This window comes from Maniola jurtina, chromosome 2 (assembly GCF_905333055.1).
Source record: "Maniola jurtina chromosome 2, ilManJurt1.1, whole genome shotgun sequence".
NCBI classification, from domain to species: domain Eukaryota; kingdom Metazoa; phylum Arthropoda; class Insecta; order Lepidoptera; family Nymphalidae; genus Maniola; species Maniola jurtina.
The window spans coordinates 6,724,944-6,748,851 of NC_060030.1; the positions used below are offsets into that span (position 1 = coordinate 6,724,944).

General features: G+C 35.0%; 3 protein-coding genes across 3 annotated transcripts; 1 reads left to right on the forward strand and 2 right to left on the reverse strand.

Annotated features, from left to right (window-relative positions):
* Positions 1–1,300: 1,300 nt before the first annotated feature.
* On the reverse strand, positions 1,301–4,800 carry LOC123869853 (NADH dehydrogenase [ubiquinone] flavoprotein 2, mitochondrial-like). Its single transcript, XM_045912931.1, has 6 exons — positions 4,684–4,800; positions 3,237–3,362; positions 2,642–2,829; positions 1,986–2,193; positions 1,535–1,611; positions 1,301–1,460 (listed from the first exon to the last, which is right to left on the reverse strand). Exons 1-6 carry the CDS (start codon positions 4,708–4,710, stop codon positions 1,328–1,330), a joined length of 759 nt encoding a protein of 252 aa, XP_045768887.1. The 5' UTR covers positions 4,711–4,800; the 3' UTR covers positions 1,301–1,327.
* Positions 4,801–11,043: 6,243 nt separating this feature from the next.
* On the reverse strand, positions 11,044–12,006 carry LOC123869848 (NADH dehydrogenase [ubiquinone] iron-sulfur protein 3, mitochondrial-like). Its single transcript, XM_045912918.1, has one exon. The coding sequence runs from the start codon at positions 11,935–11,937 to the stop codon at positions 11,128–11,130; it is 810 nt and encodes a 269-aa protein (XP_045768874.1). The 5' UTR covers positions 11,938–12,006; the 3' UTR covers positions 11,044–11,127.
* A 3,315-nt stretch (positions 12,007–15,321) lies between these two features.
* LOC123869863 (succinate dehydrogenase [ubiquinone] cytochrome b small subunit, mitochondrial-like) lies at positions 15,322–17,674 on the forward strand. Its single transcript, XM_045912944.1, has 4 exons — positions 15,322–15,417; positions 16,138–16,238; positions 16,325–16,509; positions 17,152–17,674. The coding sequence occupies exons 1-4, from the start codon at positions 15,387–15,389 to the stop codon at positions 17,393–17,395; spliced, it is 561 nt and encodes a 186-aa protein (XP_045768900.1). The 5' UTR covers positions 15,322–15,386; the 3' UTR covers positions 17,396–17,674.
* Positions 17,675–23,908: the final 6,234 nt, after the last annotated feature.

Consider the following 23,908-nt stretch of genomic DNA (forward strand, 5'->3'; position numbering starts at 1 on the left):
TAAAGCCCATAAGGCGAAAAATGTCTGTTTCTAAATTCTTTCCCGGTTTTAAAAGAGCCATCACACATTTACGGCGACACTTAAACTAAGAAAATGTTGGGCCCGACACGAAGTTTTGGCAATTTCCGTTCTCGGTAACGCTTTTTTGCGAACCATACTTTGTCGTTAATCTTGAGAACAAAAAGTTCTCAGCCGAGTCGTTACGGTAACAGTGAAAGACGACAGATTTAAATGGCCGCCCAAATTGGTCCTTCTTGAAATATTGTTCAGCTTATAACGGTTCAAATAATTTGACGAGTTTTGTATTCGGAGTAATTTTTTACTAACTCATGCCCGTTCTTCATGAGCTCCTTGACCGAAAAATATGATAAAAACCATAGATAAACACCACTGAAATGTACATTATATAGGTATAAGTACGCTGGAAAATGAGTGCCATACAAAATGATGTTATTTTTTGTGTCGATTCGAAGCGCTCCATAGAGAGTGCCGGGAATTAAAATTGACACTGTTTCAAATAGTCTTCATGTTGATACTATGTTGATAGCTATGTCTCATCACTAAAAAATTCCAAGTACGCTCCTATATGGCTCACAGCGCCAAAAAATGACGAGAATCAAGTCGCTTGAAAAACAGTTCGTCAATCGCTGCAGATCCAACATGTATCATGAGGTCTTTGGTCATAGCTCTTAATATTATAAGGATTTCTTTGACGCAGTAACTTTAGTTCAAAGTAAGGCTTAGAAATCCATTACAATAGCCTAAATCTTTGTAATAAACCTTTGTAAAATATTAAGAGTTTGCAGATTTTGTTAAACTAAAATATTTCGATATAACAATACACACTTTATTGAGAAAAAAACATAGCTAGGCCCGAATGTCATGCGCACTTGTTGTCGTTTAAATTATTGCTGACTCGTCGCCGAACTTGTTGTTTTTCTTTTTAGATTAACGAGAAACGATGGCTAAGAAGAACTGCTGTACTTTAAAAACATTTTTGTCTTCAATTTTACGTCTCACATTTTATGAATTCCAAACGAGCTTATAAATTATTTATAATTTATTATTTATATAAGTAATTAAAGATTGCATTTCAAGAAATACTCTCAAGTAATGATAAAAATTAATGATATCGATTCATCTATAGTTATTCTATCTTCTCAGCAAAGCAAAAATAATATGATATTATGTTTAGTTTATTAAACGGATAGCGTATTTTAATGAAAGGAGATTTCAAAATGGTTATCGGTGTTTTATTTTAGATATTCATATACAAGTGAACAAACAATATAATTAATAAAAACTGCAACAATCAATTTTTTTTTTACTACGGTGCACAGGGCTTGCCAGGATTCGTTGGTGGAGTTAATAGGGCTTCTTGGATGCCAAACCCGGGCCCTGGAGGAGGCGTTAGCAAAGTTGTTAGCCCCGTTATAGGCTCAGACGCAAACCTTCCAGATCTAAAACACCATAATAATAAATCTACTATTTAACTCCCATGAGTGCGTATAGTACAAGAACAGTTAATACTTACAGAGGACCCCATTGAGGTATTTGACCACATCTTAAGCATTGGATGATATTTTGCACATCTGTAACACTCACATCTTCCTGTGAAATCAAAGCAAACCAATGAACAGAACTGTCATTACTAGTGAAGTAAATCACTATTCCTGCATAACTTATCATCCTATGGAAGTCCTACCTTTCGCAAAATAAAGAAATCATTTCATTTCATTTCATTACAATGGACGCAGCTTTCTCATCTCACGTACAATGGATGGCGATCGAAACCCGACATGCAGGTGAAGATGGCGACGACGAGGACAACGCAAGCATTACCAGACTAGACAAATAAAATCTTCAAGTCAAGAATGAATAGCCATCTCCTAGGCAAGCGCGCTCCATCTTAAGCTCCATCCACATCAGCAGGTCCGATTGCAGCCAAACGCTAGTCTATGTATTAAAAAATAAGTACTGCTCACGTAATAATCATCATTCACAACAATGACAGGTGCATTGACGCAGGCACCCTGGCACTGCACGATGTCCACGCCAAACAAGCCGTCTTCGGACACGTTGCCAGTTGTGCAACATGTCTCCTCCTCTACCACCTGGAGGATGCAGTCAGAGCCTCGGAGCATGCAAGGCGTGGTGACGCAAACTTTGACATTAAACTTTCCCCTGAATTTCCTGGAAATTGTCATATTGAAGCCCGTTATAATGTTCAATCTAAATATCCAAATCTATATTTTGGTTGCAACTTTGATAAAGGTTTTTTTTGAAATCCCGTGGGAACTGATCTCCCTATGCTTTTTACCAAGATCGCTGCAGTGGTTCAATCTTGTAGGGACCAACACTTCACATTAATATGAGTTAGGTACTCGTTTTAATGATTTTTTTATAATCCACTAGCTGATGTCTAAGATGTCATCCGCATGGATTTAGGTTTTTAAAAATCCAGCGGGGATTCTTTGATTTTCCGGTATAAATTTTTTTGTCACTCTGCAGATCCTTAACTATATCCATGCTTATTCAGCGTAATTGAAGAACAAAACAACAAACAAACACAAAACACGACTATAGTCATGATTAGATGATTACAATTCAATAATAAATAATATACCTAATCTTATTTTACCTTTTAGCCATAGTGTAAAACGTAGCCCACTCGTAAACCCTCATTCTTGGTATACTGAGAAGCTCAGCAATTTTGTGCATAGCCGATATAGGCAGCCATCCAATCTGTCTCTGAGCAATGTCTATTGCGGCAGATAATGCCGACCGTTGAGCACCTTCTGGATAATTTTCGATTATTGCAGACAGTCTCTAAAAAACGATAAGTTCATACATCAAAAAAATGCTAGATTAGCTTACGACGATGGTGGATTAAGAAATGTTTTCACGGATGTCGTGCGGCGAAGTTGAGTTATTTATCTCTATTGTGCTTGATACACTAGATTTTTTAATTACTATTTCTAGCTGGGCATAGTACACCATTTTATAGCCTTGACAGTTTTCTCTAAATTTACGACTCAGAGGCCCTAGTATAACTTTTCCGGTTTAACGTAAACTGTGCGTAACTCTGTCATGTAAAGTACGGGAAGGAAAAGTTTTTTGTCCCTTTCCCGTCCATACTAAATGACAAAACATATACTTAGTTAACGTTAACTTGAAAAGTTATACCAAGTCCTCCCAATTTTCTAAACAAAATAAAGTTTAAGTAATTTTTATACTTTTAGGTTCGCCTCGGAGAACTCGAAGGGTGTTGAAGGATTGTTATCCTTGCTATCTCTATGGACATTTAATTCCTCGCTGCAAAGACTACTTGAAGTTGAAATATTTCTTTGTATCCGTGAAATCTAAAACAAAGTAAGAATATTCTGCCATGATATCTAAAAATACTTTAAATCATCCATATGAATACATACTATAATATTATAAACATACAAAAGTGGAGAGTTATCTTATATTCCAGGGACGGCTACTTTTGTTCTGAAAATAAAGTTCTTATGGGTTTTTAAAAAACATTTGGTACAGAGATAGCTTGCGTCCTAGAGACAGACACAAGCTACGTTTTATCTCGGAATATCAAAGAATTCCCACGCGATTTCAAAAAAATCTATATAGTGATGTAGGTTTTTAGCGGACAAAGTCTAATAAGGTTTCACATAAAAGTGTTTCTAATAAACTGAAACTAGTATTATATAATATTAATACTACTTGGTTGAAATCTCTTCTATATTCATAATAATATTGTAATCCTCAGTAAATTTTATCATAAGCCCGCAGTGCTCGTACATCGCTACTTAAGATGCGTCGCGTCGATCCTTGAAACTTTAATACATCGCGGTGAAACTTCAGAGACCACCATAATTTAAGTTTGTTTAGTCTAGTTTGAGTAACTGAGATTTAGGATAGAAAAAGAAAGAATTGAAGTTGTTGGAAATACGCATTAGAAATCCATTCAAGAGTACATTTAGGTATTTCCTATATTTAACTATCTCTCGAACGACGATAGCCTAGTGGCTAAGAGATCGGGGGTTTGATCCTGGGCGTGCACCCATAACTTTTTGGAATTATGTTCGATCTAAGCAATTATAATATCATTTGATTTAACGGTGAAAGAAAACTTCGTGAGGAACCTGCATGCCTGGGAGTTGTCCATAATGTTCTCAAAGGTGTGTGACCTCTGTCAATCTGCACTGGGCCAGTGTGGTCTTCTGAGAGGAAATCCAAGCTCAGCAGTGGACCAGCGATGGGTTAATCACGATGCTTCTGTGCTTATCTTAGACTAGCCAATGCCCGCGACTTCGCCCGCGTGGATTTAGGTTTATTGAAATCCCGTGGGAACTCTTTGATTTTCCGGAATAAAAAGTAGCTTATGTGCTAATCCAGGATATTATCTATCTCCATTCCAAATTTCAGCCAAATTTGTCCAGTAGTTTTTGCGTGAAGGAGTAACAAACATATACACACACACTCATACACACAAACTTTCGCCTTTATAATATTAGTGTGATAAGTGTTTTTATTTTTCACAAAAATATTAATTGATGCTACGGAAATACTTAGGGCCTATCTAGCTTTACATTTTTCTCTTTGATGTGTACACTTATGGATGTGTACCATCTTACTACAATCGTTATTTACGATATTAAAAATAAGTGATTAAAGCTTTACCTTAATTTTGTTCAATATTCTGAGCATTTTTTAAATAATTTTAATATTTCTATTTCTTTTGCAATCTTAGTTTCGAACAAGTTTCGAATTATTGCTCTTGCTGCTTTATTATTCCCACTAAACTATGACTTTTATGTCAAATATGTCAATTTCATATTATGTTTATTTTTCGAATTATTAAGTTCTTAGTATTATTGAGTTCTTACCATCTTCCTGGTTCCATGATATTTTGTTAGTTTTTAGCAACGGTTTTTAGTGAAATCTCAGGATGCGGTGGCATGTGGTTGCGCGGATAAGTTAATATGATTTAACCGCATAAAATAAAGTTATTAATGCGTTTTGTTTGATCCATAATCTGAGCAGGTCTACGACGTAGACTCTTACACAGACCTCGGTTAGATTAATGTATTGTGGTTTGTATACCTAGTCCTACCTACCTGTTCTATTATGAGTCTAAATTATTTAATATAGATACACGAGATATAAAAAGCAAAATAATATTAATTTTATGTCAAAAATTATGCTATACGAGATTAATGAGCTCGTTAAAAGGTTTAGAGAGAGGCTTTTGTTTACTGCTGTGACCCTCGTCACAAGTAAATGTGTTATAAAACAATTATCTCGTTTCTTTACGGAAAATCCTTTAGCGTTATCCTACTGGAGTGAGTACTCTCAGATGTAAAACAGTTTTAAAGCCTTTTGATGGTGCAGGTTCGCGATCAAGTATCGTGGAACGTAAATTATAATGTATAACATTAATGTTTTTTCCCGGTTTTTTTTTCAATTAACTTAATAGAATCTTACCTTACTTATGAGAAGTTAGATTTTCCTCACAGTCTTGTGTAGTTAATGATACAGTATGTAATTTGTGACGAACTACTTAGGCACACCATAACTGACGCGGACGCTTCGTTACGCCGAACGCATCGGTAGGCTAATTTAGCGAAACAAGTCGTCATTGATCTATTGGCTAGTTTATTTGATTTTGTTTTTATTGGGATTTTGTCTGGCTATAACTTGCTAGATGCTTGGCTAGTTATTGTGTTTTTCTGTCTAAAATTCCTAGTATCTAGCAGCCTGGTAGGTCTTGGAAAGTTGAAGCTGAAGAGCATAATCCTAGTCATAATTTTACGCCTGATATACTCTCTGATCGTATGAGATTCCTGACCCATCGAACTACTCATAGTTCGACGGGTCAGGAATCTCTCACTCTCAAGCGAGTGAGTGATAAAAAAATAAGGTTGTGCACCTGTGTTTATATATTTATGCGCTATAATGTCTCCCGTCAACCAACTACCTACGTTGGGTTAAATCCCCATAAAAATTAGCTGCCCTGATCAAAATTAGGTCAGTAAAATGGTATTATTACCAAATCATTTAAGCGCTCCGTTACGTTAACTGATCTATAAAAATATTCAAATTCGATGCATGCACGCGTGATTTTTAATACATAATACTTATATCAAAATACCTACTGTCGTTCCGATTTTACCACAAGCGGCTTTGGTTGCCGAAGTACACGCAAATTTTAAATTGAATTCCAGATATCGCTTATGGAGATATTTGTTACGTAAAATAAATTATCATGATGGAACGGAGATTGAAATTTGAGTTTTGTTAAGCCTTTATATTCGTATGGAATTTTCGCTAGAAGTCGAATTATTATGATAAAAATGCTTGCTTTAGTGGCATGGTTTTAGGTATATACCAACCAACTTAGCCTTGATTTGTAGGAAGGAATGTATTGTTATCTAGTGGCAGTCCAAAATTTGTTCATCATCATCATCAACTCATTGCGGTCAACTGCTGAGCACTCCTCTCAGAATCAGAAAGGTTTAGACACAGTCCACCACACTGGCGTGCGGATTGACAGATTTTACAGACCTTTGAGAGCATTATGGATTACTTTCAGGCATGCAGATTTCTCCTGCATGCCTGAAAGTTGTTTTCCTCTACAGTTAAAGCAAGTGATAAGTAAATTTAAGTTTTAGGTAGCTGCTTAGACACACATAAATCTGAAAGTTAGAGATGCGTCCCCAGCACGCATCTCTGGATTTCCAAGGAACCATTAGGCTTTTAACTGTTATTAATGTTAGAAATAGTTTTATGTTTTATGTATTCAGGAATCGAAAGCGAAATACTTTGTTATTTTAGACTAATATCCGAATTGCTATTTCAACCGAATCTCACAAACATTTTCGTCATCGGAAAGTTAATACCACTATACAGTATTACATGATGTAAAAGTAAATTAGATCCACCATTCATGGTCCTGAATATTAATATTCCTTTTACCCAAGAGAATTAGACCCTTATAATCTAACCCCTCGGCTTTACTATCCTCGGCTTTCGTCCACCGTGTGATTGACGTTTCAGGACGATTATATCACGCCTTTATAGTCGTTTCCTTGTAACCAGAGATTACACGGTACCAGAGCCTTACTTGTTTCAAACTTCAGACCTATTAACTTTTTCAACGCAAGTATTTATTATTATTAAAACACCCATTCGCTAGCTCTATATAATTTATATAGTGTTTTATCTACATTTTAATGAAATTTCTAAGCCAGTTTTACATACCACCATTTAGGACCAGCAGGATTCAAATCTCGACTCGTCCTGTTAATGTATTTCCCTTGACTGCAGTACTGCAGTTTAAATGCACCTTGAGACCGCAAAACTACCAGGAGACTACTATCCAAACATTAAGCTCTTCATAAATCATGTTTTCATTACGTGTCTATGAACACAGGGTGACTTAATAGTCGCTATCACAGCCGTTTAATGTAATAACATGTAATAATGTACGTTTTGCGATAATTACCTGAGATTGTCCAGATTTACGCGCGATTGGAGTAGCGCCGCTTTGATTACACACCATTGTGAGATACTAGAGCTCTGTACATTCCGTCCACATACTCCGAATTGGGCCATTTGACCGAAAATTGCGCGTAATTTGCAAACTGTCAGACCCTTTGCACGCTGTATGCAGGGGCAGCCTTAGCTGTTACGCGGCTCTGGGCGGTAGATTTTTGCGAGGCCTTTACACTCCATGGAATCTATGTGAATTGAAAGTATGAAATAATGATTGAGATATTTAATTGTTTAAAACGCACATAGCTCCGAAAAGTTAGTGGTGCGTGCCCGGGATGGACCCCCAGACCTTCCGAGTGCAAGGCTGACGTCTTAACCACAAGGTGATTTAACCACTTTATTTAACAGTAGTATGCATTACTAAACGGGTTATTTCTGCAGGTTTATATAAATTTACCTCGTTCGGTATAATACCAGTTACTTCAGTTATAAAAAGGGTCCCGACCCAACTAATACCCTTGTCATGTCGGGACGAAATTAGTTCAACCCGTGCAGCTGCGTCTTATTACCCCGTTGTTTGTCCAAAATTTAAACTGGCAATATAACATCATTACACATGTTGCAACAATAAACTCCGCAGAATTGATGTTTATATTCGTAACTGTTAATTCCATTAATAAAGTTAGGTAGCAGTTACGAATCGCTAATAAAACGTTATACGAGAAATAAGTATCTAAGATCAAAACTGTAATATTTTTGTCATCAAAGCTGTAATACAGGGAGACTCTGAAATCTGAATTCAGGCGGTGCAAGACTGTGGCGTGTAAAAGTGCCTACAAGATACCTATGTGTAGTAGTGGACCTCTATTGATTGATGGTTCTGATGGTGATGACTGATGATACAGTACTATACTGTACAGTACAATCTACAAGAACCGTGTACTGTAAGTGTATTCTATCCCACTTATAGTGGTGTTTACAAATAAATAATAATAGAAACTTATGACTGTATTTGTAACAATAACATTGCACGTTTATTTTCTACCACTAAAATTAAACGATTGGCGCTCAAACAATAAACGGTTTGACACCAAGTATTGGGATAAAAACATCGGTCGTTGAAAACTTCGGCCGTACTTTCCAAATAGAATAGCAGACCCGGTCGTCTTAATTTCCACCTCGCCTTCGGCAATAAATGTTGGAAGTGGTCTTTCCTTAATTACGAAGCAGCCATTAACCGCCGCCTCTTATCGGATAAAAATTTTATGTCGCAGTGACTCGAGTAGTAAGTTATTGTCGTCACAGATGTTACGGTAAACAAGAAGGTACATAATATACGATTAGATACAAAAACGAGCTTTAGCTATAAAAGATTTATGAACAAAACTTTAATACCAATAAAAAAACTTATTTCGATGAAAGACGCATTTGTACTATTATTTATTAAAGAACGATGTTTAGAAACATACCTATCTGTCTGAAAAGTTTTCATTAGGAGAAAGTGAAGAGAGGTTTTAGAGAGGCTTTACAAAGATTAGCCAATGTCAAGTTTGTAGTTATTTGTAACAAGTTAGTTAAACTACACAAGTATGGACCCCGTCTGTGCCGGTACTCGCCGACATACGCACAACACCCCTTTAGAGCGCTTTCCAGTCAGTTTCAACAAAAAAAAAGTACCGTATAGACTAAACGGGCCTAGTCTTTAGAATGCCGGCCTCCTTTCGAGGGATCCCGGGTCCCTTCTAACTTTTCGGAGTTATGACGCGTTTAATAATAATAATTAAATATCGATTGTGGCAGCAGAGAAACTTCGTGAGAAAACCTTCATGTCTCCATAATATTCTTAAAGGTGTGGGAAGTCTGGCCATCCGCACTAGGCCAGCGTTGTTCACTTAAACACTTCTCATTCTGAGCAGAGAACCATGCTTGCCAGTGGGTTGGAATCACAACGATAGGGTCAACAGAATATAACAGCTACTATTACTATTTTATTAGCGAACTTAAAACTACCTATCCAGAACGAATTAAAATGCGATTATAAAAATCCCATTTGCAATTAGCTTGAAGTAATAAAGAAAACCAAATAATTTGGTTCACTTAATTTTATGGGATAGTTAACTTAAGAAGCGATCATTTAAGAATCCACTTATATCTTCGAAGATACTAGCCAAGTGAAGCCGGCAAAATCGCTTTATCTCCTTTATTATGTGGCATACGGGCTCCGTAATGGCTTTTATAAGTAAAGTAATTATTATTGGACGTTCTACTGCATCGATAATTTTGAAACTGTAGGTACGTGTTATTTTGAATTAGGGCTAGTTATGGCATAGAAATTAAAATAGCGATTTCAAAAGTGTAAAGGATAAACTTTAAATCAAAAGAGAGTAAAGTTAGCCCAGTAGCTAGTTATACTGAAAACTTTTATAACGGGCTATTGTAAAGATTTCACCAAAAGATAGTATTATGAATGAGATAGTGTGTTTGTTTGTTGGCGTATTCCTCAATCACGTTGCAAAAGAATAACTAATCAATGTGGTTTTATTGCATGGATAAAGACTGGAGTCGATGGACTTGGTGGAAAGTGGCATGGTCTACTTTTTAACCTCCGACCCAAAAAGAGGGGTCTTATAAGCTTGACATGCGTATCTGTTTATCTGTGTGTCTGTGTATTTGTTTGTGGCATCGTAGCTCCTAAACTTTTTTGACCGAACTTAATTTAGTTTCTTTTGTTTGAAAGGTGGCTTGTTCGAGAGTGTTCTTAGCTATAATCCAAGAAAATCGGTTCAGCCGTTTGAAAGTTATCAGCTCTTTTCTAGTTACTGTAATCTTCACTTGTTGGGGGTGTTATGTTACACACGTCAAACTTATAACGCCTTTTTTTTGGATCGGAGGGTAAAAACCTGATTAAAGTAATCTATTTTAGCAATTTTATTATTTGTATGGATTAAAACAGGATCACAAAATATAGTATTTTAAAACATTAACTGTAAGTTCTACCTGTGGTGTGTGCGTCAGTAAAATTAGAGAATATTTATCTCTGCAAAGCTTCTCAGGCACAAGCAGAAAGCTCTTTGTGACTTTCTGAGATTTGTAACATTCCCCAGAGCTATTTACCGAGCGACATAGAGAAATGACCTTACTTCGCATTTTCTTAGAGCTAAAAGAAAATCGACTTTATCATTAGATACAATATTATTTATTCAAAATCAAAGAAGAAGAAGTAACGCCTGATTCTATCCAATAAGTATAAGATGTGTTATGCATAAATTGTATATTAAATGGTTAATGGCAAGTTAATGGTCTTCTGGCCAAATACATACATATAAATAATATCCAAACGTCCACAATGTCTATCATGATAAGAAATGGCATTATGATATTAAGAAAAAGTACATAATACGTTGCTACGTGATGTGAAAGTTAATTTTTGTTTTCCATTACCCACATACATATTTTATAGGAAGCAAACGTGAATATGGAGTCCTGGCAGGGTTTTTTATTATTATCGTTTGGTTGTCTTGTTAGTATTAAACTAAAGTAAACAAATCAACGTTAAAATAATAGTCTTTATTTCTTCGGTAAATAATTTCTATTCTGTAAGTAATAATATAATAAGCAATTAATGGCAAACTAAGATTGTTTTTCTTCCTTTTTTTCAGGAACAGGACAGTTGTAACCCTCATGAAAATTGCTTAAATAATTCCACGGCGAATGAAGTTGAAAGTTGCGCATTTCTTGTGCAAATTCAACAGGTTCATAGACTATTTTCTTGAACTCATCATCATACCTTACTTCGATGTAGCCAACTAAAGGAAAATCTTTTCTAAGAGGGTGACCAACAAACCCGTAGTCAGTTAAAATCCTCCTCAAATCTGGATGATTTGTAAATATTATTCCAAACATATCATATATCTCCCTTTCCAGCCAATTACAGTTTCCCCAAAGGCTGTACGCCGAATGTAACGGAGTGACTTCATCTGTATAACTTCTAACTCGAGCTCTCTGGCTAAATCTTAAGCTTAGAAGATTATAAGCAATTTCAAATCTATACTCCCTACTCGGCACGTCCATGGCAGTTGCGTAAGAGCATTGATTAAAACAAGCGTGTTGGTGATGCGCCATGAAACTCAGAACGGGGAATAATCCTTCGGGAGACGTTAGTATATCTAGTTCATCTGTATGTTGCATTTCGATTTTTTGGACAAATTTCGGCATACAAGCAGCGACGTAAAGACCAAACTCGTAAAGTCGCTGCCTCTTGCTGTTATCATGCTTCCTTAAGGTGTGGCTCTCGTATTCGATAGGTTTAAGACAAAATGGATCATCTATTTGAACGTCTGCCGGTTTTTCTTCGCGATTCAAGTTATAACTCGCGTGGAAGTGCCTTTTTGAAAAACTTGGTAACGTTTTCTTTATCAATGTTAATAAGTTTGCAATCATTTTGGGAAAAATATATGTATTTATTTTTCTGATGCAGAATTGACAGAATTGATTAACACTGACGTTATTGTTTTTTGCTTAGTTCCAAAAAGATTTTCATCAAATAACTTTTGATGAAAATCTATGATAACAATCTGAATTTGATAAAAATCGCAACCACCCAAGATTTATCGTTGCAGGCAACCATCAAACATAATTGAGCTGGTAGGTAGGTAAATTAGGTTAGGGAGATCAACTTAAACCTGAATTAACATAATATAGTAAATATTTATCTCCTTAGCAGCGTTATAATACACACAAATTATATGACACCAAGATGACACGATAGGTATCTTATGTGATCTCGAATCGAGTTAAAATAAACTTCTCTAAAGTTTGAATAATCAAAGAACATTTTATAAATTTTTCAGTTGGGTAATTTCCTAAATAATTTGATGGTTCTAATAAGTTTATGTGATTTTGTAAAGTGGTGATAGTAAAAAAAAGAACACCCGGCTGAGTTTTTTGTGGGCTCTCCTCAGACCTGGGCGCGTTTGGAACCCTCGTAGCTGTAGTTTTAAGTTACGTAATTGATTATCACCACTATATCGTACAAATTTAACAATTTCGGCCATCAAAAGGAGTACAATAGTACCTACTTTGAATAAATGACTTTGACTTTGAAAAAATATTATATTTGTTTGCAGTCTCTATATAGCACAGTATTTAAATAAATAAATCAAACACTACCTACCTATAAATGTAACTCACCCTTAACTCACTCACCAAAGCAGGTTCCTATTGTTATTTACGTAAAGAAGGCTTAGGAAGGTTGCTACCTATTATTTATTTTTTTGTTTAATACCAACCAAAGATACAACGATATTACAAGCCTTTTGTAATAACCTTTTGAGAGTTTTTCGTCGTAATATTTTTTACAAAGTAAAGGCACCTATTCGTTTTATAAAGCCGCATGGCGCACAAGAATTTAATTTCAGCGTTGACAGTTCCCCTTTTATTAAACGACAAAATTCCTGGTAGAAGCGGTCAATAAATTCACTTGATTTTTAATCGAAACTACCTATGTTATAAAATTCATATAGAGAACGACATACCGTTCAGGCACAGGTTCAGGTGAGATTGGTCATCGTGGCGGACTATGAAATACACCCTCCTTATTCCTAGAGGAGACTTGTACTCAGTAGTGGGCCAGCGATGGATTGATAACGATGATAAAGATGATAAGGTACATAGGTATATAGCACACTTCTACACGCGATAATTCATCTGCGTCGTATTCTTCATTGCTGAGGGTCTGGGACCCATTCCATTGATCATAATAGTTAAATTGACTGTGGTTTATTATGTGTGGTTTATTAGGTGTGGCTAATGTACACCATAGTCCACAACATATTATATGACAATTTAAATTCATTCAAATACTATCTATATAAGTACATAATATTATGTTAAGTAAAACAATGGTTTAGGCGACAGACTACAGGGCAGCAACGCTCAATCAGCCCCATGATATACGATGGCAAGTACACGGCACCCAGCAACGCCCATTGATTGCGTATCTGGCCGTTGCCTTTGACGCCATAAATAACGACCGGAAGGTATTGGCACTTTCATAAAATTGTCGATTTTTTATAGTCGCATAGTTTTTTTATGTCACTGCGAAATTGACAAGCACAATTTTTGTTCTGGTAAAGGCTTGGTAGAGGTATGCTTCTGGATTTGCATTAGGCCTCATTCGCACGAGAGTTTTTTTAAAGTCTGTTAAAAAAGCGTTCAAATAGAACAAATGCATTCCTAAGTATCTGTTCACACGTCAACGCTTTTTTAACGCGCACTTTATATTTTCAGCGCAACGCCGGGTTTTAACGCAACGCTTCTTTAACGCTCGTGCGTTATGAAGGTATTCTTTTTTTGGAACCTACTAAAATGATTGTTATAACTTATAAGTATCAATAATTACTCACTAGAATGTTTGCTTCGTTGTACCAGAGTGAACTATTTTATTTAATAAATCAAGTTACAATGTTAGTTATAGGTACATATAAATTAATAGATGATGCCCGGACTTTGCGTAGATTTAGGTTTTTGTGAAAATCCTATGGGTACTCTTCGATTTTCCGGGATAAAAGTTAGTCTATGTCTGTGTCTGGGATTCAAGCTATCTCTGTACGAATTAAATGATGCTCGTAACTTTTTCTATGTAGATTTAGGTCTTATTTAAAATCTCGTGGGAACTTTTTGATTTTTCAGAATAGAAAGTAGCACATATTCGTCTCCGGGATACATTCTACCTCTGTACCAAAGGTAAACAGGCACTACATTTTTATTTATTTATTTGTACCAGAAAACTGTAACAATAAAGAGAAAGAGAAAGAAAAAATATCTAGTATGGAAACCGTACCCGTGGCGCCGAACACAAGCAAAATTAACAGTAGGTATCATGTAGACTGACATAGACCGCGTTGTTGTGGGTCATGGGAATCACGATAAAATTCAAATATTTTTTGTACCATGAAAGAAAAACCTTTTAAATACTCTTTTCAATGTATGATAACTTTTTCCTATAGATTTTGAATCAAATATTTATTATATACAGAAAGGTTAAAATACTATTATATCGTTGATTTAAAACAATTTTGGTTCATGTCCGTGAAGCGGGTCAATATTATGCCCAATTACCTTTCATGAAAATTATTTAAAGAAATAGGACGTAAGCTAGTAGGCAGACAGACAGGCAGACAGACACACTTTAACATTTATAATATTAGTAAAGATTTTTACAGGTTTATAATAAAATCAGTCATAGTTTCTTTGACATAATATTTTCTATATCCAACCCCATTTGCCTCGCAACTTTTATTGTGAGATAAAAAACGCGCCTATAACACCAGGAGCTGCGATCGACGTCACCGATATTACTTATTGATTTTCCAGGGTAAACCTTCACAAAAGCCTTTGGTTTTTATTTAAAAAAACTTTTAATAGGACTTTAAATAATGTCAATAATAGCTTTTCCAGTATGACAATGGGCTTCCGTCCACCGGCAGGCTGCATTGTCAACTTTCAATGGAAATTCCTCTCGGGGGAAAATGGCTTCCACAATTATTTTGATTTTGTAAAACTTAACAAGTGATAAATTACCTTAAATGCAAGTATGTTATTTGGGATATTGTATAGGTACAACCTAAAGCAATTAATAATAAAGTTTGTCATCAGACTTTGTGTGAAAACGTGTTTTTTATTGATTGATCCTGTGTGTGCAAAGTTTGACTGTTTGCGCTTACAAAGTGTGTGAGTGTGCACAACAATCTGTGTATACCTTTATATTTAAAAAAATACTGTCCCCTACAACTTTTTAATTTTAAAATCAAAGTGTCATTTAACTTTGACAACTAGCTTATTTTTTAAATAACAATTTATCTGCCATTTATGCTTAAAAATCAATTATTATGGCTCTTTCTTTGTGTTTTCGGAAATCAGGTAATCTCTCACATTCTAATTTCTCTCATATCCCTATTTGAAGTTAATTTTATACCAATCAAATGGAAATAAATATAAATGGAAATAAATATAATATGGAAATAATTTCTAAGAATGATCCAGTTTGGCGCATAGATAAACCCAGTGGTTTTGAGGTAGCTTTACCAGCTTCTCTTAGTAAGAAATATGTACTGACCTAGCTCAGAACACAATGAATTGGGTCGTTAAAGCCCCCACAGTGCAAGCTGCATAGTCTTGGGAATCTTGTCTATTTTCTCATCAACGTCCAGCCTTTAAATATTATAAATCCTAAGTTATACTTGTTGGAATGTCTACTGATTTTAAGTGTTTTATTAGTGATTATAGAGCATTTTAGTGCTTGTTTACGTTAAAATGCGGGTGCGCTCGCAACAATATAATATAGTATGAAGTAACACCCGTATTTTCTAGTTAAATCGCAGATACGTACTTAATGTAAAGAAAAACTTTTTAGATGGTTTGTTGGGACCGCACAGCTGCGAGTCAACGTGAATAACGCTAAGAGTCGAGTTAACTAGACCCTAATCGTAGAGTGGTTAGCTGAACAGTCGCACGCTCCGATTATTCAGATACTAATTTAGTTATTATAATAAAATAAATCTGACTAACGGACTCATACACAAATAAATGAATTAAAAAAAATTATGAAAAAAGGTTTTAACTGTTACTTTTTCTTTTCAGAAACAATCGGCACGTTGTTATATCAACAACTGCGTGTGGCATTGGTACCTGCTTTAAGAACCAATGCCTTTTCAAATAAACCTTTATTTAAAGCCACCTTGGTAAGATCAAAAATATTTTCTATCTATAACCCTAAAAGTAGTAATTTTAAATTATTTTGATATTTTTTTCTTTAACTGTTATGCAGGTCAAATCTCTCAGTACATCAATAGTCCGAAGACATGAAGAAAAACCTCATGATCACGCGAAACTATGGGTAATTGAAAAGGGTACAACAGCTTCTCTGATCGTCCTTATTCCTTTAGGATTATTGATCCCTAACAGACTTTTCGACACCATTCTAGCTATCCTGATAACAGCTCATACACATTGGTAAGATTTATAATTATACCACTTAAATCTAATAGTTTATGAATTATTATTACTCGCTGATGCGATGTAAGCTTATCACATTCCATAGCTCAGCGGATTGCAAAGCCGAAGTGGGAATGTACAGGGGCCATAGTTCAAAAAACCGATAGACGTTGATGTTCCCAGGTGCTGGAATGCCAATCTCACACTAGGTGGACGGACAACTTCACTAAGCGAGTCGCAGGAAGCCGCTGGATTCAGGCGGCGCAAGACCAGCAGCTGTTGGCGTCTATCTGTTGATGATGATGATGATGCTTCAATGATCTCAAAAAGACATGGCTGTCGGATCAAACGCAATGGACAGAAGGCTAACGTGAAGAAAGCACGCATTCTGATTAGGTTCCATACTCTGACCACCGGTTTCTTAAATTCCCCCATGCAGCAAGTGGCATTTAATATAAGTTCTTGTCCCTTAAGTAGTTTAAAAGGCTTAACACATAAGAATGTCCAAGCTGACAATGTCTAGTCTCCTAGAATATCTAGTATGCTAAAGTGTCCAGAGTCCTAAAACGTCCAATATCAAAAAATCCACTTACCAAAACGTCTAGCGTCTCAACAATAGAGTCAGTTAATAGTCATGCATAAAATATTCTTTAATTTCAGGGGCTTAGAGGCTTGTGTTGTGGAGTACATCAGAGTGCTATTATTTGGACCTACGCTGCCTAAAATTGCTATGGGAGTTGTATATGGAATTACAGCGCTCATGCTTGGGGGTTTATTGTTTCTGATTTTCAATGATATCGGTATGTGCAGAGGTTTTTGGAGAATTTGGAGAAACATGAGGAAGCCAGCAGATTCACCACCTAAGAAGGGCCTGGGACCAGGGGGTTTAAGAAATTGTGAATAAACTTAGCGTACTAATGATGATTTGTTGAATTTTTAATTCACGCTACAGCATTACCGCTTTAAAAACTTCTTGGTTGATGAAGACCACAATATGATATTATATTATTGACTAAACATATTATATTGACTATAAGATTGTTCCATGCGTTTTAATGTATGTACATATAATGTGTAGCCATGGCTGATTTGGTGTAGAGGCAAAGTTTATTAGAAAATATACCTATGTGACATGTGTTATAAATTTTGATTCAAAATAAATAAAATAATATTTTATTACTAATTGAATGTTTTATTTGAATTTAATGTTACACTTTGCTTTTTTGGCGAATTTAAGGAATCCTTGTTGGGGGATCAATAAAATACAACTTGAATTCGCTTAACATACATAGTAATATTATAATATTATCTACTCCTATTCAAATTAGGTAAATTGTCTTAGAATTTTTTAGGTAAATCTATCGCATAAACATACGATCTTTTGAATATTATTGAAATAAAATCAGTTAGCTTTTAATAAAAGCAAAGTAAAAGTGAGAGTCTTTGAGAATGGTAATCGCGAAATGCAGTTCACAGTTTGCAAAAGTATCAAAGAAAAAACTTTATTGATTATATTCAGACAGAAGGGGATTGCAAAAACCAAATACTCTTCTTAAAAATATCTACTTTACGCCGGTTAATTTATCAGAAAAACTGTTCAGAAAGTATTAAATTAAAATTAGTTACCCTTAAAAACATTCCAAATCTAGATAACTGAATTGCAAAGTACCTATGTAATAGTTTTCAAATATCATTAAAATGCAAACGGCAAAAGTTTTATCGGTGTCATAAGGAAACAAAACTCCTATTCATACACTTCCATCTATCGAGGTAAAAGATTTTCAAAGTTAACGCGAACAAACAATAGACCGCCTGCCTAAACTTTGGCAGAGTTTATATCAGTTCTATGTTCAAATATAAAGAATGAACGATTTATCCTAACCTGTTAAATTGAAAAAGTTACAAAGACCACTGTAAGGGCAGATTTACGTGCACCGGGTGCTGAGTAATATCAAAAAAGTTTATCGCAAACAGTTAGCGTTCGGTGCGAGCGGGGATTTTAATAATTTGAAATGAATTGAAAGAAAAAAAATCCGGTCAAGTGCGAGTCGGACTCAAACACGAAGGCTTCCGTTCCTTTGTACAAGATATTATATCGTGGTCTCGCCATTCGTCTTCTTGGTTTTTAACCCCCGACCCAAAAAAGGGGTGTTATAAGTTTGACGTGTGTATCTGTGTATCTGTGTATCTGTGTATCTGTCTGTGGCATCGTAGTGCCTAAACGAATGAACCGATTTTAATTTACTTTTTTTTGTTTGAAAGGTGGCTTGATCGAGATTGTTCTTAGCTATAATCCAAGAAAATCGGTTCAGCCGTTTGAAAGTTTTCAGCTCTTTTCTAGTTTTCTTGTAGAAAAGAAGGTTAGATAACCTTTAGGTTCATAATATTCAAGTGTCAATTGACAAATGTCAAGCTGTCAAGATGGACGTTGCCTAGATATACATAATTATTTATTTGAAAATGATTTGTCGGGGGTGTTGAAAATTTTTAATTTACACTTGTTATTATTTTAATGTCATGGCGGCCATTATAGAATTCGTAATCTTGATTTTTTATTATTTGTTGTTATAGCGATAATTATATTATACACACTTTGTGAAAATTTCAGTTCTCTACCTATTACAGTTCAAGGGATACAGCTAGCTGACAGATGGACGGACGGACAGGAGAGGTTTAGTTGGCACCTTTGTAAGGAACTCTAAAAATATTCCTCCAATATCGCCAAAAGTGAACGGGAATTTATAAGAAAACGGAATCGTGTCACAGTTATAATAATTGGTTTTTCGTTCGTTTTACGTTTGTTTTATTAATCGCCGCTGTTACGCCAGCAATTCGCGCGATTTGTATTAAAAATAAAAGGTAGCCGGAGCTTAAAGGAAGGCCGGAATTGTTTAAAAATTTGCGGTACTCGTTTCATTTAATAAAAAAATTATTCACATTTTTGCTTTGACAGCCACTGCGTATGGAAAATTGTGTATTTCCAGTGTGGCTACATCATTATGATAATATTATGATTTAAATATTTTATTTGGATAAACAATTCATTCGTAGTATAGGTACTCATCACGATAAACTCTGAAATATTAATTTCTATAACTGTGATATATTTTCCAAGGATTCTCTATCAGGGAGCAAACAGTTTAACTAAATAACTAAATATCAGTAAGTATAGATCCATTATTGAAACATATAAAGCAGTACATAAACGTGATGAGCGCAACCTAAGAGTGCTGTACAAATATTGGTTTAAGACTACCTCTACGAGATACGTTACGGCAAAAGCTTCGTAGCTGGTCTACAGCCTCTACGGCATTCTTATTCAAGTCGCGTGATTCAGAAATATCAGCTTTGTTGGTGGTTCGAACAGTTATGTATTTGCTCTTGCGTACTAGTTATTTGCAATTAATATTTATTTTAATTACTAGCTGATGCATGCGACTTCTTCAAAATCCCGCTGGAACTCTTAGATTTTCCGGGATAAAAAGTAGCCTTTGTGTTAATTCAGGGTATAATTTTTATTAATTTTGCGTGATTGAGTAACAAACATCCAAACATTTTAACTTTCACATTTATAATATTAGTAGGATTACAGATTCAGCTGGTGTGGGCCGGCGATGGTGATGATCATAAACCATGAATAAACTAACAAATTTTTAAATGAAGACTTGGGGAGAGAATATTAGATTTATTAGATTTGTTTGAGTGATGCTTTCATGTGAAAATGTAACTTTAATCTGTTGAATTCGTATGAAAGTAAGATTATGTTACAAAGCACGATGTTAGCTCGTCTATAATAAATAACAGATTTTTTGGAGAGCTAAATGCTCATTTTTTTACACTACTAGCATATCTTGCCTCTCCATTGACTTCAAAAATTAGAGAATGATCTTGGATTTCGATTTAAGGCACCGTTTATGGCAAGATTCTTTTTATCATTAGAACTGTACAGTGTGAAAGTTAAATTTATTTAAAAAAAATCATCGCTATGTTCGCCGTTAAATAAGTTTTAGACAGTATATCACATTGAGGAAGTTTTTTTGCGAATTTGTTACCACAATTGGAGCCGAACCCGGAATTTAATAAAAAGTAAGCGGCAGTGGGTCGTTCGTAATTTATCACGCTCTATCATAAGTTGACTTTAATGCTGGGTCACTTCAGACCTTTTTGTTGGCGTTTGATATGACTTAAAAAATTACGGTTACCAGCTCATAGATTGCAACTTCAAGTTTAGAATAATCTTAATAATCTTAAGTAAATATAATTAGTAGGTAAAATTTGTGAGCTTCTATGTAGGCAGCGGTCTCTGAAACTAATAATCCCACTCAGAAAATTATTTCACTGATAGATAGCTACATTATTTATAAGTGCTTTATACTATACCTACATTAAAAATGGATAGTTCCTAGACGTCTAATGGAGTCGCTTTACGGGCAAAAGCTAGTGATAGGTACACGTTTTTATAGTTTATATATCAGTGTTAGAACTTTTATGTATTTCATGAGGACAACTAGTGTCCCGCTACGTCCGTGACTCTACCACTGGTTCAGAACACAGATTTTACCGAGAAAAGCTGGCAAGAAACTCAGCAGATGCTCTTTTCAAATCATAAAAAGTTACAACATGTAACAATACAACTACACCATCTTGTGGGCAATTGAAAGCTCAGCCGGATGCCATAACCGGGTTTGTGGCCACACGTATATTGCAACCAACTTACAGCAGGTGAACAATTTTTGCTTACAAAGTCAAACGTACCTACTTATCCAACGCGCGACGTCCACATTCTAAGGAGTTCATTCACGGATTGCTAACGAAGCGCAACCAGATGTGGAGAAATCCTATTCAAATGCACTGTTTGAAATCCATAGATCAGTGGATTTTCAATGTCGGCTATATTATTATTATTTAGGGTATTTCCGTCCGTTAGAAATAAAGTTTTCGTCCATTCATTCTGTCTTTTATGTACTATAAGCCCTTTAACAAAAAATAGACAAACAAACCGTGATGATAGGTCAAAGAAGATTTATATTTGGGCTTTCATACCAGTGTTCGTGGGTTGATTTCCAATATCCGATTTGGACATAAAATATTTGCTATAAAGGCGCTATAGCTTTTTATGTGGCTTTAATAAAAGATACTCGATAGAGGAGTCGTCTACAGAAACGAGTTTTTAACGGTAGCGAATTTCGGGTTTCCAAAACAAATAAAGTTATTATAAATACGAAAGTGTGTTTATTGATCGGTTTGTCGTTCTTCAATCACGCCACAATAGTAGATCAATAGATCAGCAATTTTTTGCACGGATATTATAGTTAAATGACGTGCAGAATGACGTAGGCTATTTTTTATGCCGAAAAATTGAAGAATTCCTACGGAATTTCAAAACCTAATTCCACTCTTATAAAGTCGCTAATATGAACTAGTTTCCTGTATTAATTTAATATCATAATTATCAATGAATTGTGACGCGCAATGTTTTCAATATGTCGCTAAACGAACATTGTAAAATTTCTATGTTTTTTTTTATTTCAAGTATCAAAGGTGTGAAAACCTCTCTACCTGCGAAGTAGCGCTAAAGAGTTCCTGATGCTAAAAGTCTTTCCCGTACAAACAATGGGAAACAGGATTCTTTGAAAGTGTCGTGTAACCACGGAGGCGTCAAACGCGGTCAACGCACGCAGAACAGCTGGGTAGATTACCCTTCAAGCAATTTCACCCTTTGTTTCAGATGACGCCAAGCCGTCTTTATCACGTGAAACGGCGAGGTGGGGAATAAATCACTGAACCGATACATGCTTAAGACAAGGTCCAAGAAATATGTGTAGAATTTGTATGGATATAATATGATGTGATAATTTGAACATGACCATACCTAGCCAGTAAGTGGTGCTAGAGAGATTCAATAGAACCTACATAATTATTATAATCGATTAAACGGATAGGCCATGAAAAGCTAGCGGATAACCAGACAGACAGACATACTTTTGCATTTATAATATTAGTATGGATTTACATTTCCCAACTTCATTATAACAGATAGATAACTATTTTCTAAAGAAATATTTCCATGGAGACTCTTATACTTATTATTATTTATGCATAGTATGAAAATAAACCTAAGCATTTCTTAATATCATTTCTCGGAGAACTATTTTCATAGTAACTAAGCGAAGCATTCTCTCTGCATGTGCTAGCGCTCGCTACTAATATAAATGCAAATGAAACTTCTTCAAAACTATCGTACAAAATGCACTTTTTTGAAATTGCTTGTTTGTAAAAGTGTCTTTTATAAGTATTATTTGTTTAATCAAATGTAGATTATTATTTAAGTGATCAAAGATAATAAGCTACAGATCTTCCAAGTAAGCAGCGTACCTACAAGAACAAAAATAAAATGAAAGAAATTTATCGATTATCAATGCATTAGTATATCGAAAAATGCATTGAAATTGCTATTAATGTTTTGATCACTATGGTTCACCACTTTACCTACTCATGGGGTCATTAGTGCACAACTAGACTCTAGTCCAAGACATGGACTGTGACTGCACGATTTTCTATATCTACTTCCCAACACAATATTATGTAAGTACATGAAACACTCTTTAGTAGTCATTGTACTTATTTAATCACTACAATACATTCTCAACAGAATACTTTGTACGTTTTTTTGTGAACTAACAACTTATTTATACAGAAGAGCATTCATCTCGTCTTGCAATGCATAAGAGATTCACATTGTGTTTTGCCAAGAAAACACTAGACTTGCCTCATAAAATTATTATTGCTCTAGAAATTTACGACTTAATGGCTTTTATCTACTAATGTACGTACTCGTAAGATACTTCGTATTTATTTGTGTAGGGTGAGTTCATTCTCAACTCTTTGAAAGTTTTTCAGGTGCTTTTAATTTTTTGCAAGAACAACTATTGTTTAGTAAGTTGGGATAATTCAATTTAGGAATCGCGTAAAACTTTTGTATATTATTATATTTTATGTGATAATTGACTGATCTTATAGTAGTCGTTAAGTACAGATTGTCACTGAAACTGTAAAATATTAATTAAAACAACATTGATTTAAATAGACCCGCTAACAAAATAGGCAGACTTATAACAAAAAAAAAAAAAATAGCCAACCAAAATAGCAAACCAAATTTTCGAAACAGTTCTGTGCTCTGAGTAAAAAAAACGATATTTTTAATGATACCTACTCAATTCAAGCTCACAAGTAAGATAGACAATTTTAGCTTCAATAAGCGCCGCTTTTAAATAAACTTACCTACAGGTATTTTTAATGATAATAATATGCTTTATGCTAGATCTAAATTACATTATTTATAAATTTCTAATTCTTTGTTTCTTATTTCTAGAAAATATACCGTGACTGATGGATAGATAAACAGACTTACAAAAGA

Coding starts and splice junctions, on each gene's coding strand:
- LOC123869853 (XM_045912931.1), bottom strand. CDS start 4,710: ATGCTCAGAATATTGAACAAAATTAAG. Junction 3,363..4,683: donor GAATATTGAACAAAATTAAG/GTAAAGCTTTAA, acceptor ACTTTGTTTTAG/ATTTCACGGATACAAAGAAA. Junction 2,830..3,236: donor TCTCCGAGGCGAACCTAAAA/GTATAAAAATTA, acceptor ATCGTTTTTTAG/AGACTGTCTGCAATAATCGA.
- LOC123869848 (XM_045912918.1), bottom strand. CDS start 11,937: ATGATTGCAAACTTATTAACATTGATAAAGAAAACGTTACCAAGTTTT.
- LOC123869863 (XM_045912944.1), top strand. CDS start 15,387: ATGGCTCTTTCTTTGTGTTTTCGGAAATCAG. Junction 15,418..16,137: donor TTTGTGTTTTCGGAAATCAG/GTAATCTCTCAC, acceptor TTTTCTTTTCAG/AAACAATCGGCACGTTGTTA. Junction 16,510..17,151: donor ATAACAGCTCATACACATTG/GTAAGATTTATA, acceptor CTTTAATTTCAG/GGGCTTAGAGGCTTGTGTTG.